Source organism: Tachypleus tridentatus, chromosome 8 (assembly GCF_004210375.1).
Source record: "Tachypleus tridentatus isolate NWPU-2018 chromosome 8, ASM421037v1, whole genome shotgun sequence".
NCBI classification, from domain to species: domain Eukaryota; kingdom Metazoa; phylum Arthropoda; class Merostomata; order Xiphosura; family Limulidae; genus Tachypleus; species Tachypleus tridentatus.
The window spans coordinates 157450341-157475426 of record NC_134832.1 but is presented as its reverse complement, the minus strand read 5'-3'; the positions used below and the strand labels follow the sequence as shown (position 1 = coordinate 157475426).

At 31.2% G+C, this 25086-nt stretch overlaps 1 protein-coding gene across 2 annotated transcripts in view; it reads left to right on the top strand.

Moving 5' to 3' along the window:
* Positions 1-2571: 2571 nt before the first annotated feature.
* The window catches only part of LOC143224341 (degenerin del-1-like), a 47044-nt gene continuing 24529 nt past the window's right edge, over positions 2572-25086 (top strand). Inside the window, exons 1-6 of one of the 2 annotated variants that reach the window (XM_076452732.1) lie at positions 2572-2638; positions 11411-11647; positions 20852-20906; positions 21961-22037; positions 23551-23693; positions 24700-24809. In XM_076452732.1, the coding sequence (XP_076308847.1) occupies positions 11451-11647; positions 20852-20906; positions 21961-22037; positions 23551-23693; positions 24700-24809 (582 nt within the window). In that variant the 5' untranslated portion in view covers positions 2572-2638; positions 11411-11450. Of the gene's footprint in view, positions 2639-11410; positions 11648-20851; positions 20907-21960; positions 22038-23550; positions 23694-24699; positions 24858-25086 lie in introns of both variants that reach the window. The other variant, XM_076452731.1, reaches the window with a different exon arrangement.

Below are 25086 nucleotides of genomic sequence, written 5' to 3'. Positions count from 1 at the left end.
CTACTTCATCCTATTGACCTTAACAAATATACTACACAATGTAGGATTTGTACATCTTGGTCAACGTATCTTAAAATTCACTTTATTGGCATCAACAAACATACAACACACTATATGAATTTTTCATCTTGGTCAACTTATCTTGAAGTTCACTTTATTAAAATTAAAAAATATGAACCGCACAGTACAAATTGTCCATACTCAATAATCTATTTTAAAGTTCACTTTATTAATATAAATAAACATACAAAATACTGTAGGACTTTCCCATCTTGATTAACATATCTTTGAGCTCACTTTTTTAACATAAACAAACATACTGAACACTCTAGTGTCCATCTCAATCAATCTATTTTAAAGTTCACTTTATTAATATAAATAAACATACAAAATACTGTAAGACTTGCCCATCTTGATTAACATATCTTTGAGCTCACTTTTTAACATCAATAAACATACTGAACACTCTAGTGTCCATCTCAATCAATCTATTTTCGAGCTCACTTAATTAACATCAATAAACATAAAACACAGTGCAAGAATTGTCCATCTTGAGCATTTTATTTTCACGTTCACTTTATTAACATCAATAAACATACAAAACACTGTAGAACTTCAGTGATGTCAAGAAAACTCACTTGTAGGGCAAAATATATTGGTAAAAACGGCTCGTTTGGGTTGAGTATACAAATACAAACAAACGCAAAATTAAAGAAGCCTTACTTATACAACAACTCAAGCCCAAAATAAACCAATAACACCTTTATACCTATATTAAAAATAATATAATAAATAATAATAATAAAATAAATAATATAAAATTATATATTCAAACATTTAAGCCAGCCCTCTACATTCCAACACTCAGTTACACAACCCCTTTCAAACATGTGGTCAGCTTTTGGTCAGTTACCTCTTTCTTTGTGAACCTGACGATGACCGAAGAAGGTCGAAACGTTGTTCGCTACTCTACGTAAAAAAATGTTCTCAACCCAAACGAGCCGTTTTTACATATATATTTTTCACTGTAGGACTTGTTCACAGTCAATGAAAGATAATCGATGTTACGGTAAGTTACAATTAGTAATACACGTGAAAATGTATGTAGGTTCTAAAATAATCGAAAAATAATAACGTGGTTTATAACTAAAATTTCTGTTATGAATATGGGTGTCAACTCGTTTTAGGTATTGTGGAGATTTTTTTTTTCTAAATGACTAGTAATGTACCAGTCCCGCTGTAGAAGAAAGCTTTACATTTCGTCATGTGTTGTCCAAGTAACTGTGTTCTAGTTTGACATCAGATACAGATTATTCATTTTTATGATAGAAAGTACTAATGGTAAAAGTATGAATGTTTCTTGACAGTAGCCAATTTGAATGTTGTGGTATTTTAAATGTTAAAAATCAGTTCGTTCATTTATTATATTTAGGTGTAGGGTGATTTGCGAATCATTACGTGTTCAATTGAACACTTAATTACACTTTCACATGTTTTGTGTACATTTACCAACGAACAATAGTTATTTAGAAAATACAGGGATACAGTATACTTAGTATATTTACAGTATATTTAGTACATATAATGAATTTAACATAAGTTAATCTAGACATGATGATCAGGCTACACACAGTATTTAAAATAATGCTTTGGACATGTAGAAATCTCGTGTAAATTATTTTGTCACAAATGAGTAGAAATATTATTACACAATAAACGCTTTATTGACGATGTGAATTATTGTTTAAAGTCACAGTATTAAAATTACAAGTTTTAATTAATCATGATATTTTTCCTTTTAAGGTTATTTAAGCCTGCAGTCATCTACTCTATGAGTGAAATAATAGTCTTTTACAAAAGAAAATGTAATAATTTAGTACTGAAAAACCTTGCACAATAAATCTTAATTATTGTATTGTCCTTGCAGTACTAATTTAATGACAAGAAATGTAAGTCATTATTTAGGATTCGATTTAATTACAAAAGAAACAGTGTTAAGCTGTGCTACTTGTAGGCTTACAAAATGTTATATGTTTATTAACGTTGATAAACAGAAGCTAATCGAGGTCGAAAAATCATATTGGGGTGTATATATGTTTAGTTATATAATAGAGTGAATTTGACCAGGATGGATAAGTCTTTGAGAGTGCTGTTCATAAAGTGAAATTTAATGTAGAATCAACCAAATAACTCTTTAATCATAAATCGAAAGAAAAATTAAATGAAACAAATAACCAATATATATTATTTCATAACTTTATTAACTTTTTTGTAGAATTATATCACTGAAATGGTATAAAAACAAAATTCTTGAGTTTCAATAATACATTAATTAACTTTTGGATAGAACAGCAAATATAAGGCATTTGTTACTACCAGCTGTTGCCAGTTATTTACATGGCTTGATTGGAATGATATGAAACTCGTTACGTACCTACAACCTTAGAAAACCATTATCAAAATGAAGAAGGTGGAAAGCTGCGCAGAGTAATTCTTATTACTGCGTACTAAACTGTCGATTTTTGTTGAACCTATAAATAGTGTTGTTTACAGTGAAACGTCAGCGTTTTGTAGAAGGTTAAACGAACAAGACAACACCAGCTTACTTCGGTAGTAATCACACACTTTATACAAGAAGGTAAGTTTCCCTTGGCTAACACACGAACAGAACAGTTACGTCACTCTGACAGCTTTAATTCCAAATAGCAGCATTATCGATTAGAAAAAACTATTAACTTTAAAAGTTCGTTACTCAAAAATACTCTTACGAAGAAAATATGAATATATAATTATTTAAACTTGTAAGCAGTGTTAGGATGCTTCTCAGAATAACGTCAACGTACAGACGCAATAACTTGTGTATAAAAGTGATTTAACAGTTTGTTAATTTTCTGTGAATGGGATGTATGTGCTACAGCCACCTTGAGCATTGAAATCCTATTTAGGTCACAAGGCTATAACCTTTTTACTGAGCCACCAGGGGGCTTGAATATTCTCCAATCTTTTGAAAATGATATCGGTAAACTTTACACTGTTAAAAAATACATTTCTATATTGACCTCCTGCAAGAAGGTTATGGGGCTCTATTCGAAATCTGCAGGTTACGGGTTCGAATCGCTTGTCTCACCAAACATGCTCGCCCTCTAAGCCATGGTAATGTTTTATCGTAGTGGTCAATCTCACTACTACCTGCTAAAAGAGAAACTCAAGTCTCGGTTAGCAACCTTCCCTCTAGTCTTTCTTTAGTAAATTCGGACATACATCGAAAATAGTCCCCGTGTAGCTCTAGGTGAAATTCAAACCGTTTTTTATATTATATTATTGTTTTTATATTTTCTTTGTAAGTTTCAGGTTTTACAAACAGTTGTGGTCATCAATCATAATACAAATTTTTTTGGGAAAAACTAGTATAATATCATAGATGTAACTACCCACAAATATACAATTTGGAAAAAAAAATCTGGTACAAACTAGTTCTACTAAATATCCAATGATGTGTAAAACTAATAGGAAAAACGTAGGTAACAGCAGTGTTGAAACTAACCCTACCCTGTACTAAATAAATCATGGACTGAAAAAATAACCTGTGTGAAAAGGATGTGAAACGAAAAAAAATCACTTATTAAAATAAAATGAAATGTTCCAAATAAACTAGAAACAGAATAGTTCATCTGTATTTGGTCGCTACACTCAGTGTTTTTTCATCCTTTTGTTAATAACAAACTGGTAGTAGAGTCGTTCTATTGCAGTGCTTTGAAAACGAAACAGTGAAAGATTTGTAGGTCTAATACAAGGGTTTGCAGCCACTACTTTCTGAAAGTTTGTTTATTGTTCTAAAACCTATTTTAAAGTTATTAGTCTTTAAAATATTTCGAAAATTGATGCTTAAAAATGAAGTTTCATATTCTATTTTTAATTTGCGGGATTTCTGTTAGTGTGTACTAACTTCTATTAACTTGTAATAATGGGGGTACTTCTGTGTAACACCAATGACAGGATCGAAATAACGGAGTTGCGTTATCTAATAACAGAGTTGGTAAAAAGCTATATTTTGCACTTCATGTCAAGTTATATATCATTTCTTAAAAGTATCAAATCTAGTCATAAATCATTTTATCCAACTCACAAGTGAAGTCATAATGATAAAATATGTTGGTGGACTAGCCAAATGGCGTACAAGAGAAAAAGTGCACTATGTTTTTTCTAAGTCGTGATGATACTCTATCTTTCATTTTGGAATAGCTATAGTTTTCGTTCCCCATTAATTTCTGCATCAAAGTGTATGACGTTACTAACTAGAAGATGGAAATCAGAGGATACAATTTATCTGTGCAAAATATTGAAAGACAATATTTTTCACTAAGCTTTGCCCAATGAGGGCGAATAATGATTCTTTCATAACTGAACACTTTTTGTGAACGATGACCGAACAAGGTCAAAACGTTGTTCGCTCCTCTACATAAAAAATTTTCTGAACCCAAACGAGCCGTTTTTACGTATATATTTTCTTCTACAAGTGGGTTTTCTCGTCATCACTGACAACACAAAATACCGAACTGAGTTTATCCTGACAACTTCCTCTCCTCAAGTTTTGCTCTCAGATAAGGCTCTAAGACGGTAACTAATCCTTGCAACTGGTTCCATTCTCTGATTCTAAAATATATCTCTTTATGTAGCTGTTCATCCATTTCACTTAATACCTGATGGTCATGTCATACTGCAGATTAAACTGATCTTAAGACAGTTGCATCTCGTGCATTTAAAAGCAGAAATCTCTTTGTTGGCCTTAAAAACCTTTCAAATACACTTTTGAAACAGCAATTGAATTGCAATAATACGCATGATTTTAATGTTTAATTAATACGCTTGATTTTAATTCCTGAAGTTCTTCCCATAAAATGTTATCATCAAGATCATCAGCATTATTTCGTCCAACATCTTTTTTAGTGAATGTTTTCTTCATGTTTGATACTTTGTCTGATATTACCTAGTCCTATTTGCTTTTATTACATATTAGCCACCGATGATTTCAAACGCTTCTTTGGAACACGTGAATCCACTACAGCCTAACAGATAGATGGCAAAATTCTTCACTTAATTGCATGGGCAGTCACACCAAGAAAAACTCTTGTTTCTTGTAGTTCGGTCTTGATGAAGTCCTATGGTTTTCTAATGATGTTACTTATGTGTGATGATACAGTTCCTTTATCAATTGACTTTTACTTGTTCTCTAAAATACTTTTGAAATAACAAAAACTATCATGTTAATAATAAGGTCAACTATAAATGTCACAGTAACGACTCGCTGACGAGAACGTGATGCTCCATACACAGCGGCTGGGCTTGTTATGAAGGGTGAAACCGATCTCTGGCTTTAATCTTTAACTGCGGCTCTCGTGATTGAATTACAGTCCTAGTTACATTTGTTCAAGATTTAGGAAAAAATAAACACTTTAATTATTTCAGAATAAAACAAGAGTAACTGAGGACAAGTGTGTATAAGTTTTAACATATTTTAAGATAAGTCATAAAATTAAACCTTGATGGATGAATGTGACTTGGGCTATTCAATTTTAATAAAAATAAATCATAAGCTTTTAAAACGTGACCAATTCTTTTTAATGACCTTTCAAAGTTGATGTGTTATTTACATATTTTCTTGAGAACAAAAACTCTTGCTTTGCATTTTTTAAGCTCTTCAGTACTTTTAACAATTCCACCAAAATTGGCCGAGTGTTCATGAACAATTGATATGACTGGTAAAACTGATATGATTAGTTTCAACTATAAATCACATTGATCATCTTTAGAATTAAACAAGTAATTTATTAATCTATTAATTATAAATACTTAAAACAAGAAGCTTCTAGATGTTTTTGAAGTGGAATTTCAAATGTTTGTCGTTGTAACTTATGGTAACAAGGTATGACAATGCACATCAAATATATTTATCGTTTTAAGAATTACTTACCATAAATATATATATATATATATATATACACACACACACACACATTATCAATAGTGCTATTTTCAACTTATTTTTGTTAACTTATATGCTAATTGAACCATCTTCTTTCAATATCTGATACTATATTGGAATTGTAAAGTATATACCGGTATTGCAATGAAAATAGCACTAAATTGCATCATATATTGATATCAAACACATGTCACTAACTCGAAGAAATGTACAGTTAGAATAAAAAAAATCGTTTTTAGCCTAATATTCAAAACCTACCTCAATTTCTAATGTAATGCTTTCTGCCTATAATACTTTTAAATCACTTATTAAATCCAGTAAACTATTAAAAAGTTACCAGCATAGGCTTAAATCAAGTAACTGGCTCAGACTTCAACAGCATTCTTCTGTAGCTTTATAAAAACTTTGTTACAAACTGACTTTTTGGGAAAGAACAAGGGTTTTTATACAAATTTCCTTTATTATTCTTATGAATTTCTATGTTTACCACGTCCACCCATAAGTATACCAGTTACTTAATTGGACGATTTTGACAACTCATTGTGATCCTCAGAACCAAAAGCAAAAAGAATTCAATGATTGGTCATAATATAAGACGATAACTCAGCTGCCTGCGTTTTATTCTCGTTTTGAAGACATTAATTCTGCATCAAGTTCCGGCAAACCCTTTATTTCGAAGTTTTCTTCAAGTTAACATGAAAATTCTTCGAATCTTTCTTTCTACTGTACTGGCGCTAGTCTGTGATATGGATCTCGTGTCCAGTCTTTAATGAAGTTCAAATAAGAATTTTCAAGTTATTTTCTCTGCTATAATAGCGTCGATTCAAACATCTCTTCAACATCAATCAAGTGCATCTTTCGGTTGTATTTGGCGTGCCTTTCTTTCATAGTCAAGCTCGTTAATCCATTAATTAACTCTGCACCCTATTTCGTAATAATGATATATACATACCGCTCCTGGCGCGTATGTATATTTTTATTGTGCATGTTAAGAGGTTTAAGTGAGTTATATTCAAAATTTAAAAGTTTAGAAACGACTTGACCGAGTAATGAAGAAAATTTTATTGGTAAGATTTTGCAATCCTTATTTTCTTATATACAATGTATAATTAATTTACATGTACATGAATGTATATGTATATACAATATGGGACAATGAAATCACATGACCGGAAACGTCTTTACAACTTATTACAGGTATTTTGGCACCGTTGAGTATTGGATTAGTCTAGGACTATTTTTTTAAGGTAGCTTCCTTTCCTACATTTGTTGATGTTTGGGCCTTTGTTTAAAGTTGCAGTGTTTCCTATACACATTCTATAATTTTATGTTGCAATGGTAATAAACATTGGAGGGTTTTTATTATGTTTGGTGAATCTGTCTCCAATTTTCTACCGAATTTTCCAATGTAGATTTCTTGACAGTTATTTTATAAATAACGTCGGTAGTTTGTTTAGAGCCAAGTTTTAAGTGAATTTGAAATTAACAAGAATTTTATGTTTAATTGTAAATTTTCTCCAATTATTGACTATTTCTCAATTGATGTCAGGTATAAATGGTAAACTTGGTAATGTTTAATGATGTGTTGTTGTTTGGTGTATTAATGCCAATTTTGTTTTTGAGTTGAGTTTTGGATTTTTGTTCTGGTGGTTTTATACAACGTTTCGACAATTATTAGTGGTAATATGTTTATGTGAATGAAGGCACACTCCATACAGTTGATTAATTGATCTACGTTTATTTCATTCACACCTACAAATTTCCCTACTACCACCCCAGGTGTGAAGATGCTTATACTAAGCTATGAAGCAGTAATTTGAACTCTTTGTTCCATACTATATTTATATATATATATATTAATGTGTAAACTACTTCTATATGAGGATGACATAATCTTTCACTCACTCTTAGATGACACTCTAGGAAATGTTTTAAACCAATAGCTCATGTAAATTTTTTGCATAGGCATGCACAAACATTTGTTCAAAACTGAAAAGTGTTTGTTGAATAACTTTACCAACGTAGCTTATATTTTGATCAAATTTGACATCTAATTATAAGTTATAAATATTTTTCAATGCATCCTGTTTGAAAAAAATCTATAAGAATTAAGTTTGTTTCTCTACCAAATAAATTTTCGGTGCTTTCAGTGCAAAGAAAATAAAAAGAAAAAACTTGAAACAAAAGTGGAAATTTTATATCTCGTGTGTTACTCAATGGACAGTTTTGTGAAGTAGAGGTACAGTAGAACACATTCAGTGAAAATACGTGATAGCGTGGATTATCAAAGTATGAGTTACAGAAAGTGGAAAAATTGGTAAACTATCACCGAATTTTAGCTGAACAACACACAACTGAGTGATTTTAATTTCATACAAAATTACGCTAATTTAGCAGTGAATCACCAGAGGAAAGGCACCTAGTCAACACCACCCACCATCAACTCTTTGGCTACTCTCTTACCGATGAATAATGCAATTACTAGTAACATTATAACGCCTTCACTACTGAAAGGATGAATATGTTTGACGTGACGGGTATTCGAACCCGAGTACGTCAGTTTAGAAGTTAAACGCCCAAATCACCTGGCTATGCTGAGATTCTACCCTTTATCTCGATATCAAAATACCAATAAACATCTTTTTTCTAAATTATCCATATGGACACATCAAACTGTTCTAATACAGAATAATCATGTTACTTTAAAGATTTATCAACATCTCATGCGTAAACATCATCAATCATAACCCTAAAAAGAATTAAACCATTTAGAATTTAGAAGGATAATACAATTTTGAATGTAAGACCAAAACTTTGTGTCATGCGCAGTAAAGGGTTAAAACAAGTATGTCATGAAAGATTATATTTTCAACGTTGACTGTTGATTGAACTAGCGAATTGCTTCTGAATCACTTCCATTAAATTACAAATATATTATTGTTCTTATATGTGTGTCTTTCGAAAACAGTGATGTATCCGCGCTTGTTTTTGATAAAAACTTAAAATTGTTTTCAAAATAGCTAGTATTACCCCTTTTGGCTGAAATAACTGCAGTGAGACGCTTCTTGTAGCCATCTACCAGTCTCTAACATCGGTTTGAAGAAAGTTTGCCCTACTCCTCAATGCAGAATTCTTTCAGCTGTGAGATGTATGAGGGGTTTCTTGCATGCACAGCCCGTTTCGAGTCATCCCACAACATCTCAATGGGATTAAGATCTGGGCTTTCACTCGGTCATTCCATAATTCTTCATTTCTTAGTTTTCAGCCAGTCCTTGATGGATTTACTGGTATGTTTTGGGTCGTTGTCGTGTTGCAGGGTCCAGTTCCGCTTCAGCTTTAATTTTCTTACAGATGGACTCACATGTACCTCCAGCACCCTCTGATACACAGTAGAATTCATGGTGGATTGTATGATTGTGTGCTGTCCAGGTCCTGCTGCAGCAAAGCAGCCCCAAGCCATGACACTTCCACCTCCATGCTTCACAGTCGGTATGAGATTATTTTCCTGGAATACTGTATTTGGTTTACGCCAAACATGTCCTGTGTTCTGGTGTCCAAATAATTTAATTTTGGACTCATCTGTTCAAAGAACATTATTCCAGAAGTCCTGGTCTTTGTCTACATTCTCTCTGGCAAACTTCAATCTGGCCTTGATGTTTCTCTTAGAGAGCAAAGGTTTCCTCCTTGTACACCTCCCATGCAAGTTAAACTTGTGCAGTCTCTTTCTGATTGTAGAGGCATGCACGATCACATCAACAGTAGCCAGAGTCTGCTGTAAGTCCCGTGACGACATTTTAGCATCTTGCGGTCTGCTCTCGGGGTTAACTTGCTTGGACGACCAGACCTGGACATGTTGGCAGTTGTTTTGAAAGCCCTCCACTTGTTGACTATTTTCCGGACAGTGGAATGGCTGATTTCAAAATATTTTGGGATCTTTTTAAATCCCTTATCAGACTCATAAGCTGCTACAATTTTCTTTCTGAAAGCCTCAGACAGCTCTTTTGCTCTCCCCATGGTGCTTACTGTCACTTCAACAGTCGGAGCACACCAAACTAAATGTCTGAAGGTTAAATAGGGCAATGCTCATTCAATATGCGGAGTAACGATCTTCTAATCATGTGCACCTGGTGTGATACACCTGTGTGTGAGTTGAGTTATTTTAAGTGGGAATAAATGAGGGGGTGTCCTAACTTTTTCCTCAGTTAGAATGTGCATTTTCTTCAGTTTTAATTGTTTAATTATATTCCTATAATCTCTCAGTATTGTTAAAAGTGAGATTAAATATCTATATATCCAAAAATGCTACAAAAATACACAGGTTTTCATAGGGTGTCCTAACTTTTTCACATGATTGTAAGCCCTTCAGCCGACTCTGATTATTCATCCCTTGTAAGAATAATTACAAAGTACTATCCGCAGCTGTTTAGGATGACAAATGGAAGAGATAACATAAAGTAAAGATAGAGTTCTGCTTTGATATATAATGTGTTGGTATGGATGAACGTGTTATGATCAATGAACTTTAGAACGTTAAGTTATAGTTATTCTCTTAGAAAAAGGCTGCTGTACCACTACAGTGCATGTTCTTAGGTTTAGATATAATTTTGTAGCTAGGGAGAAATATTTTGGAGATATTATTTAAGATACTTTCGTTAACACTTATAACAAAAGTGTTTTTATTTAATAACATCGATTAGCTTATAGTAATGTAATTGTTTTATGTAATAACGTTAACTGGCTTAAAATAATGTGACTACTTTTATATCAAAATGTGTATTACCCTTTTTAAAACATAGCTATTTTATGTGAAAAAGTAGATTATCTTAAAGTAATGTAGCTACTTTTATGTAATACTGTCAAATAAATTATAGTGATGTAACTTTTTATGTAATAACGATGCCTATTTTATAATAATGTAATAGCTAGTAATTAGCTTCTAAAAATGTAGTTTTTGTGCAATTAAAACAATTGGTTTGCAATAATACAGTTGTTTATATGTAACAAACTAAACTATATTTTTTACACGTCGTAGTCTCAGATCAAGTTAAATGTCCCAAAGAAAATATGAAATGTAAATTTCAACTTTCTTCTTCATTCGTGGTACTTTTCAATGTTTAAACAGTTTATTTATATTCTTTATAGTTTGAGATGCATCTTATGAAAATTATTGAATTGTAATAGTTAACAGTTTAATGAGTCTAAAAATAATCACGTACTTTAAGTTGACTAAATATACGTATTTATAGTCTGGTTTTAATGTAATAACCTGACGGTTACTTCTATCTGTAATAATCGGTAACAATTTTTAAGTTTAGTTTTTAAGTTTAGTGAAAAAAAATAAAATTACAATCTGCTTGTAATCCAAAAATAGGAAAAAATGAAATCCTAATTTATGTGTGGATTTAATTGTTTTTATTTAATATTTAGGAATCAAACTTTGTCAGAAACAGAACAACCAACATCTCAAATGTCATACACAGTGAAGAGACTATGTGACCAAGAATTACTGAAGAAGTTAATTTTGATTGGCTGCCTCATTGGATTTTTATTTCAAAGCTTCCAGTTCCTGCAAATATTCCTGGAGTATCAGACAATCATGGACATATCTTCAGAAATTCCTACTGATGTGAACTTCCCTGCAGTCACTTTGTGTTCTTCAGAGACGTATGTAGTTTCTATATCGCTAGATTTATTTCATAAATATTAACATTAATAACGTAACTTTTAATTAGATGGCCACTTTATTTAGGAAGTTCATATAATGTATACAAATAAAGATATTTTGTCAGTATTAATTGTATACAATACGCATGTAAGAATATGAGATAAAATTATTTATCTTAACAAATATAAATGAACAGTATGAGGACTAGTTAATGATATACCATCGCAGGATGCCCAGGAGATTCAAATATATAATACAATTGTACATTGTGATCAACCTTAAAACTTAACAGAAGCAAAGAGCTGGTGAAAATATACTTTCATGTTTCACTATATGTAATGTATAAATTATCAGTCAAGATATACTGTCATGTTTCATTATATGTAACGTATAAGTAAACACCCTTGAAAACATATTGTAATGCTTCACTACATGTAACGTGTGTATATACATATAATTACTTTTGAAAATATACTCTTATTTTTCACTATACGTAACGTATAAATACATTTGAAGCTATAATGTCATGTTTCACTACATGTAATGTATGTAATATAGTATGTTATAGTCTCTTGTTTCCCTCCATGTAATGCGAAGATACGCTTGATGATATACTATTAAGATTCATTCTATGTCATGTATGAATACATTTGAAGATAAAAATAAAATAGAAAGTCCATAACCTGACTGATTTCGAAAGGTTTAACTTTCTTCTTTTGGGGTAAGCAGGAAGTAGTGATGTAATTTAACGAGTGATAAATATAGAGAGTGTTCAGTGACATCATAAATGACATCCAGTTTTACAGGAAATCTTTATTTCTCTATATATTATTGTAAGCGTCTCATTTCCGGTACAATGTAACCGATAGCGAGAGTGTATGGTAATAGGTGTTAGGAATATTGTATTTTAGAAATGACTAAGTATGTGTATATTTAAAACTATACTTAAATGTTTAAGTAGAAAAGGTAACACCTGGAGACTGATTGAATAAAGTATGTTTTACTAATCATTTTGTAAAAACAGGAATAAAAAAGCATCTTAAACAAATAATAAGTTTCAAGAGATTCGTATCTCATAACAAAATAAAACAATAGTTTTTCTGTCAGAGACGAAACTAATAAACGGAAATCACTGATTCCAGTATCTAAATTAATTCCGAAAGGTTAAACAGCGATTAGATCAGCAATCCAAGAAGCTGTCTTGAATTGCTGTCTTCTCTATCTGCTTGTTTTGAATCCTGTTTTAATGCCAATGATAGTAACATCATTATAGGAATAACCGGGATGTTTAAAGTGTTGAGCAACAGGAAGATATTGTTCGGTGTTTATAGAAGATTTACAGTCAGAGTTAAGTGTATGTCCCACATATCGGTGATTGCAATTTTCACACCGTATACGATTAAATATATTTTTGGTTTCACAAGTTATTTCTTTGATATTTTAGTTTCTTTCATTGTGCTTGTCAAGAAATGAGTCATTCTGTGGCTTTGAGTTCAATTTCAAATAATCAATATGCCATTAGTTAACACAACCTTGATAATGAAAGATACTGATTAAACAAGGACAATAATCACATCACAAGTGTGTAGATTCAGAACAACTGAAGCAACTTGTGTTGAAATAGGCAAATATTTTAAACAATAAATCTTGTCTCACAGATTTGCCAGAACCTTGTATTGTAATAACTACTACGGTAGCTACAAGTATTGTAGTCACTGGTTCTGTAAGTACTAGTATTGTATCCACTAATATAGTAACTAGTAGTATTATAGTTACGAGTAGTGTAAATACAATTATTGTAGTTACTACTAGTATTGTAATCACAAGTGCTGTAACTATTAGTATTGTAGTAACAAATGCTGAGAGTACTAGTATCGAAGTCATTGTGATTTTAAGTACTACTATTGAAGCCACTAATACGGTAGTTACTAGTAATGCTATTGAAGTCAGTAACATAGTAATTACTAGTATTGTAATAACTGCTACTCTAAGTACTACTATTATATCAACTAATGTAGTAACTACTAGTGTTGTACTCACTGTAAGCACTAGTATTGTAGCCACTAGTAATGTGAGTAGTAATATTGTAGCCACTAATATTGTAACTACTAGTATTATAGCCACTAATACGGTTTCTACTGGTATTGTAGTCATTGGTACTTTAAGTGCTAGTACTGCAGCTACTAATATAATAACTACTAGTATTGTAGTCACTGGTAATATAAGTACCACTATTATAGACACTAATATAGTGACTAATAGTATTGTATTCACTAGTACTGTAAGTACTAGTATTGTAGCAGGTAATATAAAAACTACTAGTATTGTTGTCACTAGTAATGTAACCATTAGTGTTTTAGTTAAGGAAACTTTAAGTACTAGTATTGTAGCCACTAATATAGTTATCACTAGTATATAAGTCATTTTGTCTGTAAGTACTAATGTTGTACCCAATAATATAGAAACTACTAGTACTGTAGTCACTGTTACTCTAAGAGCTGGTACTCTAGCCACTAGTATAGTAAGTACTAGTATTGAACTCATTGTGACTGTAACCACTAGTATTGTAGCCAATAATATTGTAACTACTACTAATGAAGTAAGTGGGACTGTAAGTACTAGTAATTTAGCCACCTATGTAATAACTACAAGTATTGTAGTCACTTGGACTGGAAGTTCTAGTATTGTATCCACTAATATAGTAACTACTAGAATTGTAGTCACGAGTACTCTAGTAATTAATATCAAAGCTACTATTATTGAAGTCATTGGGACTGTAAGTTGTAACATTGTAGCCACTAAGGTAGTAACTCCTAATTTGTAATCACTATTACTGTAACTACTAGTATTGTAACCAGTAGTATAGGAACTACTAGAAATTTAGCCACTGGTACTGTAAGTACTAGTATTGTTGCCAATGATATAGTAACTACTAATATTATAGTCACGAGTCCTGTAAGTATTAGTATTGTTGACAATGATACAGAAAATACTAACATTGGAGTTACTGTCACTGTAAGTACTAGTATTTTAGCCACTTATATAGTACCTACTAGTGTTGTAGCTACTAGTATAGTAATTAGCAGTATTATAGTCATACATACTGTAAGTACGAGAACTCAACCCAGTAAGTATTTGATTTGAAGTCACTAGTATTCTTTAATTTTGATATTCTAACCACTAATACAGTAACTAACTACACTAATGTTAAATTCACCAATACTAGTAAGTTTGTATACTAATATAGCAACTGCTAGTACTGTAGCCACAAGTATAATAACTACTAATATTAAATTCACCTATACTGTAAGTTTTGGTACTGTAGCCACTAGTATAATAACTACTAATGTTAAATTCACCTATACTGTAAGTTTTGGTACTGTAGCCACTAGTATAATAACTACTAATATTAAATTCACCTATACTGTAAGTTTTGGTACTGTAGCCACTAGTATAATAACTACTAATGTTAAATTCACCTATACTGTAAGTTTTGGTACTATAGCTACTAGTATAATAACTACTAATATTAAATTCACCTATACTGTAAGTTTTGGTACTGTAGCCACTAGTATAATAACTACCAATGTTAAATTCACCTATACTGTAAGTTTTGGTACTGTAGCCACTAGTATAATAACTACTAATGTTAAATTCACCTATACTGTAAGTTTTGGTACTGTAGCCACTAGTATAATAACTACTAATATTAAATTCACCTATACTGTAAGTTTTGGTACTGTAGCCACTAGTATAATAACTACCAATGTTAAATTCACCTATACTGTAAGTTTTGGTACTGTAGCCACTAGTATAATAACTACTAATGTTAAATTCACCTATACTGTAAGTTTTGGTACTGTAGCCACCATTAAGTTACAAATAGTACTGTAGTCACCAGTACTTACAACACTAGTAGTTTGTAGTCCCTGGTACTCTTTAATACTAGTATTCTATCCTTTAATATAGTACCTACTAGTATTATATTCACTAGTATTGTAGTCACAGGTACTATAAGAACTACTTTTGTAGCCACTAATAAGTTAACTACTAGTATTAAAGACATTATGTCCATAAGTATTAGTATTATAGTCACTAATTCAGTAACTAGTAGTATTAAAGCTGCTGCTAATTAAATACTAGTATTGTAGCCACTATTATACTAATAATTAGTATTTTAGTCACTGGTACTGAAATTACTAGTATTTTAGCTACTAATTACTAGCTACTACTATTGAAGTCCTGGTGACTTTAAGTACTAGTATTGTAGCTACTAATATAGTAAATACTATTATTAAAGTCACTGGTTCTGTAAGTACCAGCATCGTAGCTGCTTATACAGTAACAAATAGTGTTGAATCCACTAATTTAGAAACTACTAGCATTGTCGCTATTAATATAGTAACTAATAGTATTGTAGGCACTAGTACTGTAACTACTAGTACTAATATTGCATCCACTAGTAGAGTAGCTACTAGAATTTCAGCCACTAGTACTGTAAGTACTAGTATTGCAGTTACTAATATAGTAACTACTAGTATTGTAGTCTTTCTAACTTAAGTAGTACTATCGTAGCTACTAATATACTAACTACTAGTATTGAAGTCTGAGGAACTGTAAGTACTAATATAGTAACTACTACAGGGTGTTTGAAAAGTCACTGTGCAGTTTTGAAAGCAGCGATAACAGCATTCATTCAGTCTATTTCAAGCCAGAAACTGATAGCGGTGTTTAGAAACAAAATAAGAAGGATCCAAGTCTGTATTGATGCCAACGGGGGTCACTTTCAACATTGTTTATAATTGTCATTCATATTTACCTCTTGTATTCTATATTTAAACATGTCTGTTAATAAATATATAAGTACACAGTGACTTTCTGAACACCCTGTAGTATCGTACTCCCTGGTACTGTACTTACTAGTATTGTAGTCACTAGTACTTTAACTACTAGTATTGTAGTCAAGGGTACTGTATGTACTAGTTCTGTAGCCACTAATATAGTAACTTCTAGTATTGAAGCCATTGAGACTGTAAGTACTAGCATTGTAGCAACTAATGTAGTAACCACAATAACTGCATCCAGTAATATGGTTACTACTAGTATTGCAGTCACTTTTTCTGAAAGTACTAGTATTGTAGCCACTAGTATAGAAACTACTAGTATTTTAGCCACTGGTACTGTAAGTACTTGTATTGTATCCACTAATATAATAACTTCTAGTATTGTAGTCACGGATACTGTAGGTACTAGTATTGAAGCCACTAATATAGTAACTACTAACAATGTAGTCACTAGTACTGTGAGTACTAGAATTATTGCCATTAATATAACTACTAGGATTGTAGTCCCTGGTACTGTAAGAACTAGTATTGTAGCCAATAATATATTTACTACTAGTTGTGTTGTTTCTAATACTGTAACTACTAGTATTGTAGCAACTAATAAAGTAACTACTAGTATTATAACCACTAATATAGTATCTACTGGTATTGTAGCCCCTAATATAGTAACTACTGGTATTGTAACTACTAGTATTGAGGCCACTGATATAGTAACTATTAGTATTGTCGTCACTAGTATAGTAATTACTAGTAGTGAAGTCATTGGTACTGTAATTACTAGTATTGTAGCTACTACTAAGTTACAAATGGTATTTTACTCACTAGTACTGTAACTACTCTTATTATAGGTGCTAGTACTGTAAGTACTACTATTGTATTCACTAATATAATAACTACTAGTATTGTAACCACTAGTACAACTACTAGTATTGTAGCCACTATTACTGTAACTACCTGTAGTGTAGTCACCGGTACTGTAAGTACTACTATTGTATTCACTTATATAATAACTACTAGTATTGTAACCACTATTACTGTAACTACCTGTAGTTTAGTCACCGGTACTATAAGTGCTAGTATTGTAGTTACTAATATAGTAACCACTAGTACAACTACTATTATTGTAGTCACTATTACTGTAACTACCTGTAGTTTAGTCACCGGTACTATAAGTGCTAGTATTGTAGTTACTAATATAGTAACCACTAGTACAACTACTATTATTGTAGTCACTATTACTGTAACTACCTGTAGTTTAGTCACCGGCACTATAAGTGCTAGTATTGTAGTTACTAGTATAGTAACCACTAGTATTATAACTATTATTACTGCAAATGGATGAATAGCTTCATGATATTTAATGACATGTTGCTCTGTGTTGAGTACAGGAAGTTAAATCAAGTTTTAGAATATTATCACTATCCATATAAGTGATAATTCCTTGTCAGGGGAAACTTTATAATATTATAGATATTTTTACCCGCATTCAAAAAACACTTTAGTTACTTTGAGCTTGTTTTCCACAAGCTACATACAGCTAATCTTATAATAAAATTTTCAAAGTACATTTTGCCGATCGGAAGAGAAAACATTCATGTAATGCCAAAGTGAAAACAGACTCGAAGCATCTTCAAAGATACAAATTTTTCATTTCAAACTTTATTTAAAACCAGAACGTCCCACATCAGTTGTTGATTTGTAAGGATTGCACGATATTCAACTTCACAAACTTCATTACAGAGTACAGTGAACCACAGCAGTATGTTTTGTTGAAAATTGAGATGAGTCGTACACGGACTTCCTTCAGGTCAGGATATTTTATTTCTGGAATTTGCTTCCAGAACTCAATTGTAGAATGGGATTTATGGATCATATTTAGACCCAGGTCCTCCAGTAGTTCTATTAGTTCCATTTCCACAGCAGATGATTCTGTAACTAGTTCGAGAATTGGATAACCATCATTGATCACATCAAACATGAATGGAGGTACAAGAAAGGAGAAGCAGGGCTTCAGATTCTGCAAGTTCTCAAACCTGTGTAGAGTATTATCAAGCAGTCCTTATAATTTATATTTAAATTCTTCCAATTTCTGGTTTTTTATTTCAAAATCAAAGAATGTATTTACCCTCCTTTTGAGATTGGGAAAGTAACTGAAGTTTCTTGACAATATATCATTTTAAAAGTCTTATTTTTATTCTGAAAGCTGAAAATTGTCTAAGTAAGATCAGAAATAATCTTATCCTTCCCCTGGTGTGCTAAGTTAAGAATTTGTAGATGATTTATTATATCAGTAAGGAATATTAGATCTTGCATCCATTCATAATTTCACAGTTGAGGATAGAATCTTTTCTTTTCTTTAAGAAAAGTAATAATAGACTCCAACAGATCTACAAACCTATTTAAGACATTGCTGGTTGATAGCCGCCTCACAATGCTGTAGAAAAAAACATCACTTGGTTTATCTTCAAGCTCCAGTTTTTCAATAAAATTCTGAGCTGTCGGTGGGTCTTCCCATTTAGGCGTATGATATTTGACAATATCACGAACAAATTTCATAACATCTTCATGCTTGAAGAATCTGGCTGCAAGGTGTTCACAATGAATGATGCAATAAAACTCTGGAATCACTTTTCATAAGTGTAATTTATCCTATATTTTCCCCAGAATTGCAGGTGCTGCATCTGTTACAACACTGACGAGTTTATCCAGTTTAATATCAACATTTGTTAAGGCTCTGTCACAAACATTTTTAATGTCAACACCACGAGTTGTTTGTTTTAGTGCTATTAAGTCTAACATCTCTTCTTTCACAGTTACATCAGAGGAAACACAACGAACAAATATCGTCAGGTGTGGGTTGTCATGCATGTCTATAGATTCGTCAAGGGTTAAGCTGAAAGCAAGGAAATTATTTAAATCATTTTGCATTTTGCCTACAACATCAGCATTGTCCTGTGGCGTGAAGCTGGTGTTTGTGCTATTAGTCGCTGAATTTTGTGTTATTTGGATCTAACAGTGTAACAACTTCAGCTATATTTTTCTTAGTACGAGAATTATTCCATGATATAACAAAATTAGTTTCATTCGTTGAATCAAATTCATTACTGAACGTTGTCAACAGTGTCTGCTGATTATTTAATGATGATTTTAACACAGTTACATTGTTTTTCCGTAATTCTGATTTAGATGGATAATCAGACAAAATGTTTTTGTAATTTGTTTCATAGTGACGTTTCAAGTTACTGGCTTTGTAAAGACTGAGTAACACATTGCAGATGAGGCACAAAGGTTTACCTCCTTTAACAGTAAATGCAAAATCTTCCTTCCACTCTGGCTTAAAATTTCTGTTTTCATCTTCAGTTTCGCTTCTTATAATTTGATGCTGCCATCTACCTTCACAAAACTTTCAGAGACACTTCTAAAAATTAAAGTGAAAATAAACAATAAGTTCCAACACGCGCAACGCAACCAAACTCTATAGCGCCCAGTATCACATTAACATTCCTCTAAATTCACAGCCTACAACACAGCCACACACGCCACAATCACACGATCGCAAGCCACACCCACTAAAACTGGCATTGTTAGCATCGGCTAGTGCGATTATTTAGTTTTCAGCGCAATTCCTTTGTAATTCTGGCTGATCAAGAATTTCTTTAATCCCTGACTTAAATCTAGCATTAAAATTAGGATTTAAATTCTTAAATATATTTGCTCACCAAACATTAAATTTACGTTTTAATCCAGTGGAATTTCAGTTTATACCCGGTATATAATTATAAAACTTGAAAAAAATTTTATTTACCTTTTATATTAATTGTGATGCAAAAAGGAGTCGCACGTTATATGTTAATGAGCCGCATGTGGCTCGCAAGCTGTGGTTTGGCCATTAACAAGGTGTTAATTTGACGTTGTGTTTCATGTAACTCAGTTCATGAAAATGTTTCAATAATATGTAATTCAGACAAGTACTTATCATGTTGACTAAATTAAAAGTTTAAAAGGGAAACTTCTTAAACATTAACTGTTTATAGTCAATTTTACATTGATGGGTTTGCTAAAGGTAATATATTCTAGGTTTAATTTTTTAATTAGTTGTATATTCATGAGAAAATTACCATTAATCTTATTAATGTATTCTCAGCAACATATTTATTTCTGTTATTGAATAACAAAGATTCTATCTCGTGAATATAGGTTGGTTTAATAAAAGCAAATTTTGTGATAATAACAAAATTATTCTGGGATATCAATACCTTTACTCTATATCACTATAGGTATATTATATAAACATGCATTCTATAATTTTATACTGTATGATAACTTGTGAAACAGGTACAAACTTTGGTTTCCTTACAGATACCGACAGACAGATGAAAGAATTTGGGAACTTCTTCGAAGTGATAATATACCGGTAAAACAGGCATATCGTAAGAAGTTTTGTTGTCGTTTTGAATTGAAGTGTATTAAACAGTTTAGGTTTGTCACGTATTAAACGTTATATCCATAAATTAATTGTGATAAACTTCTGGTTCCATATCTATTACGTAGTTGTCAGATTATCTTAGTTTAACATACTTTCTTTGTTTACGTGTACTGTGATACTAAATGTTTCCTTATAATAGGAAGTAAGATTCATTCTATAACAAAGTGAGGCTATTGTTATTAATGAGTGTTAGATTGACTAATGAGAAAATAGATGTTTTTATTATTTGAGATGTTTGATAATCGTTCAAATAATTTCGGACACACAGAGAAAGAAATGGAAAGTTTTATGTTATATATTACACGAATAAAGTTTGTAAATTTGTTTTCAAAAGTTGATCTTTTTAAAAAAAAATAAAATATTTAAATAAACATTTGATGTAAAATTATGAATAAAATCAAATTGAGTAATTTATACATGTACTGTTAATTAAACTTGAATTAATATAAAGATTAAAATAATAAAAATAATTAGGAATTATAAATAATATAGGTTGGGTCTAGTTGAGAATTCTCAGTGAGTTGCCCTTGTCGTAAAAATGTATTACGTCCTTTTGGTATTTATGTGTTCTATAAATCTGATTGTCTTTTGTATTTGCTTTGTGTAGAAAGTGTCAAATAAATTATTAATATATATTTAATAAAATAAAGTAAGTGAAGACTGTCCATAATTGTAGATCACTCGGAAATTAAAAAATATCACTTTTGAAAACTGTTTCAGTATTGAGACAGGCATTGTTTATCACACATGGATCTAAATTATAAAATTTACTGAGTACTAAAACACAGGTTTTTCCTATCAATAATATTTCATGTTTAGCTTGAAACCGACAAATAACGTTCTGACAATTCAGGTGTTTTCTAGAAATTATAGTATTTAAACTGGCAACATCACGTTTTCACTGGATGATTTGACACTTCTATATGTCTTAGGAACATACAATGTATTTGATCTGTTTCACAAAACTAGTTTTTTTTAACAGAATCTCAACTTGAGTGACCTCCGGAACGGTGGATTTCCACTCAGTACCTTAGTACCCATTTCTGACCCCCGTGAAGAGTATGTAATACTGTATGATATTTAATAATTACCAACAATATTAATGTTGACTTTGAAACAATATGTAGTGAACATAGTTTTATGTACAGCTGAACATAACAAAGTTACTATACTTTAGTAGTAGCGAAACTGTTCTTTTAAAAAATTCTACTCGTAATTGAATGTTTATTGAAATCTATTGGTATTTAATATAAAATATCCTTTTAAAATAATAATTAAATGTTATTTAATAATTAAGATGTTTTCCAACAACTATGAATTTAAACAGTAAGGACTACATTATACCAGAGGATCTTAAAGTGATTTAATTTCAACAGTAAGGACCGTACTATACCAGAAGTCGTTAAAGTGATATCATTGTAACAAAAGGATTGCATTATACCAGTGGACCTTAAAGTGATTTCATTGTGACAATAAGGACTACATTGCACCAGTAGATCTTGAAGTTATTTCATTGTGACAAAAAGGACTGTACTATATCAACGATCCTTAAAGTGATTTCATTGTAATACAAGTTCTTAGATAACGGAGAAATGGCGTGACAATATATCCCAGGACAACTGGTATGGCTGTTAACACTTTCACTGGTAAAACAGAGAACAACGTTTCGACCTTCTTAGGTCATCTTCAGGTTAATCTTTGTGACCGAAATAGCAACTAAAGTGATGCCATTTGTTGTATTGAAGTAACACAAGATCTTAATAGTGATAGATTAAGTTTATGAAAGTTACCGCCATTTATTGAATGATATTACAAACAAAAATTCACAAATAGCAGTTATTTTTCAAATTGTCTGATCCTTCAACACCCAAAGTGTGAAATTCTCTGTGTGTGTGTGATACTTTTTTTATTTAATATTATACTTTAAATGAAAGTACTCATTAACAAATAAAGCACAACATTCATTAGGAAGTGAACGTTTGATTACACATTAATTGATGTTGTTTGTAAATGTATACATTAAAAACTGAAGTGCTTAAAAGTCTATATTTTTCAGCAAAAATTAGCATTTTTACGATATAAAAACATTAGTGTGTATATCATTTAAAGTTATGAAAAACTTCATATATTCGTTCATTTTGATGCATTGAGTTGCGTAATATAAACTACCTCTGAATTTGAACCATATACATTTTATACCTTTTTCTATTATTATTTGTTCGTTTCCTTAAATGATATGTATTTAATGAAGAGAAATTTTGTCTCTCTTGTTTTATGAAAAAAAGCAAAATATGTAACATTTCATTGATTAATACAATAAAAATTCTAAAAGAGACTAAAATTTGCACTGTTAAATTTATGAAAATTGTGACCTTCAAAACCCATAACAATCAAACCAAAACTTACCAGGATATTTGTAAGTATAAAGTTTGCAGTCAAACACAGCCGACACTTTGTGTTTTCTGTTATACTCCAGTTAAATGGATTGGCTGTTTTTTTTTATTGTTTTGGGTGAAGTTAATTTGTGTTTTTGATATCATATTCTTAACTTGTTTACTTTTTTCTGCGATAGACTTCAATACGTCACCGAATATTTTGATGGTTTACACGGCAACTGTTACACTTTTAATGCAGCATGGTCTGGGAGACAAGTCCGGAAAGCATTCAAGAAATACTTTAAAAATCCTCAATATGCACCAACAACTGAATCCAACAGTAAATGTCCTTAAGAATGCTCTAATAAAGAAAATATATGTACAATCAAAACTATACAATTAAATATTAGGATAGATAAAACTGTGTGTTAATATTAAAGTTTTTCTCTAATTATTACGTCGTATTTATTTGAACATCGGGGCATTGGTTTTGGTAAGTACGCTACAAACATCAGATTTAAAAATGCTGTGAACAGCTAATTTCACTGACTTTAAATACTTTACAAGTAATTGATGTGGATACAGTTCTTAAACATTATATACAAAAGGAAAAAGTACTTTGGACATGAAAAGTTCCTTCTTCATGAAACAATTATTTATAAATTTATTATAAATTTAAAGTTATTTTAAAGTATTTATTATATTGAAAATAAAATGTTATGTCATACGTGATTTTATATGTAATACTAAAATGACACTTTAGTACATATTCCATATTTTTGTATTAGTGTTGTGTTGTTACGAGTTCACCAATAAACTTCTAAGTCTCACTCAGATTTCACTAATTCCAAATTATTATGATGGATGGTTATCTATTTATCCTTCACTCCCTCGTAGCTCACTAGAACTGTAAGGGATTTTTATGGTAATTTTTTTTTAGTTTAGTAAATGGCTATTGTGTAAATCTGTGCTTAACAGCAGTGAAACAAAACTTATACACGTTTAAACATCAACGTTTCAACCAATTTCCTTATTGAGACATCATTTTTAAAGTAAGACTGTTCCTTTAGGAGGTTAGAGGTAAGTTTTCGATTCCCCGCGATGATCAAATCCAGATAGCCCACTGTGTATTTATGTGCTAAGAACCGAGAACAGTAAGTTTGACTTGATATAAGAGGCTAATAGATAAGGATTATTTTACGAAAGGAAATAAAAGACAATGATTTCAGGTGTTTATAATCTTTTTGTTTCAAACACTAACATTTTATTGTAAAAAAACATAATACTTTTATGTTACTTTTCTTAATTTGAAAATAATTCTTTGAAATATATTTTTTTGTTTTCAGGACTTCTCTTATTGATATACTTACCAAAAGAGGAATTCGGTATGAGCCAGGAGGCACTAATGACGTTCCACGCACCTGACGTCGCACCAAATGTTTTCAACATTCCAAATGTAAAGTTTATGAAGCCAGGGCGTTTCTATCAGTATATGTTTACTTCGGTATAACTCATTGATTTACTTTGTTCTAAATCATTAATGTAAATGTCATTTTAAAGTGTCAAAGTTAGGTTATTTTTTATCTTAATTTCTGAAACTGTTGTTAATTTTTACAAGTAAATCTGTACAAGTTTTCAAACAATATTTGTGAATGTCCAGTAAATTAATTGACAATTAGAAATACACTGATTTGTTTCTCTCAAAACTTTATTTATCAATGTTATCGTGATTA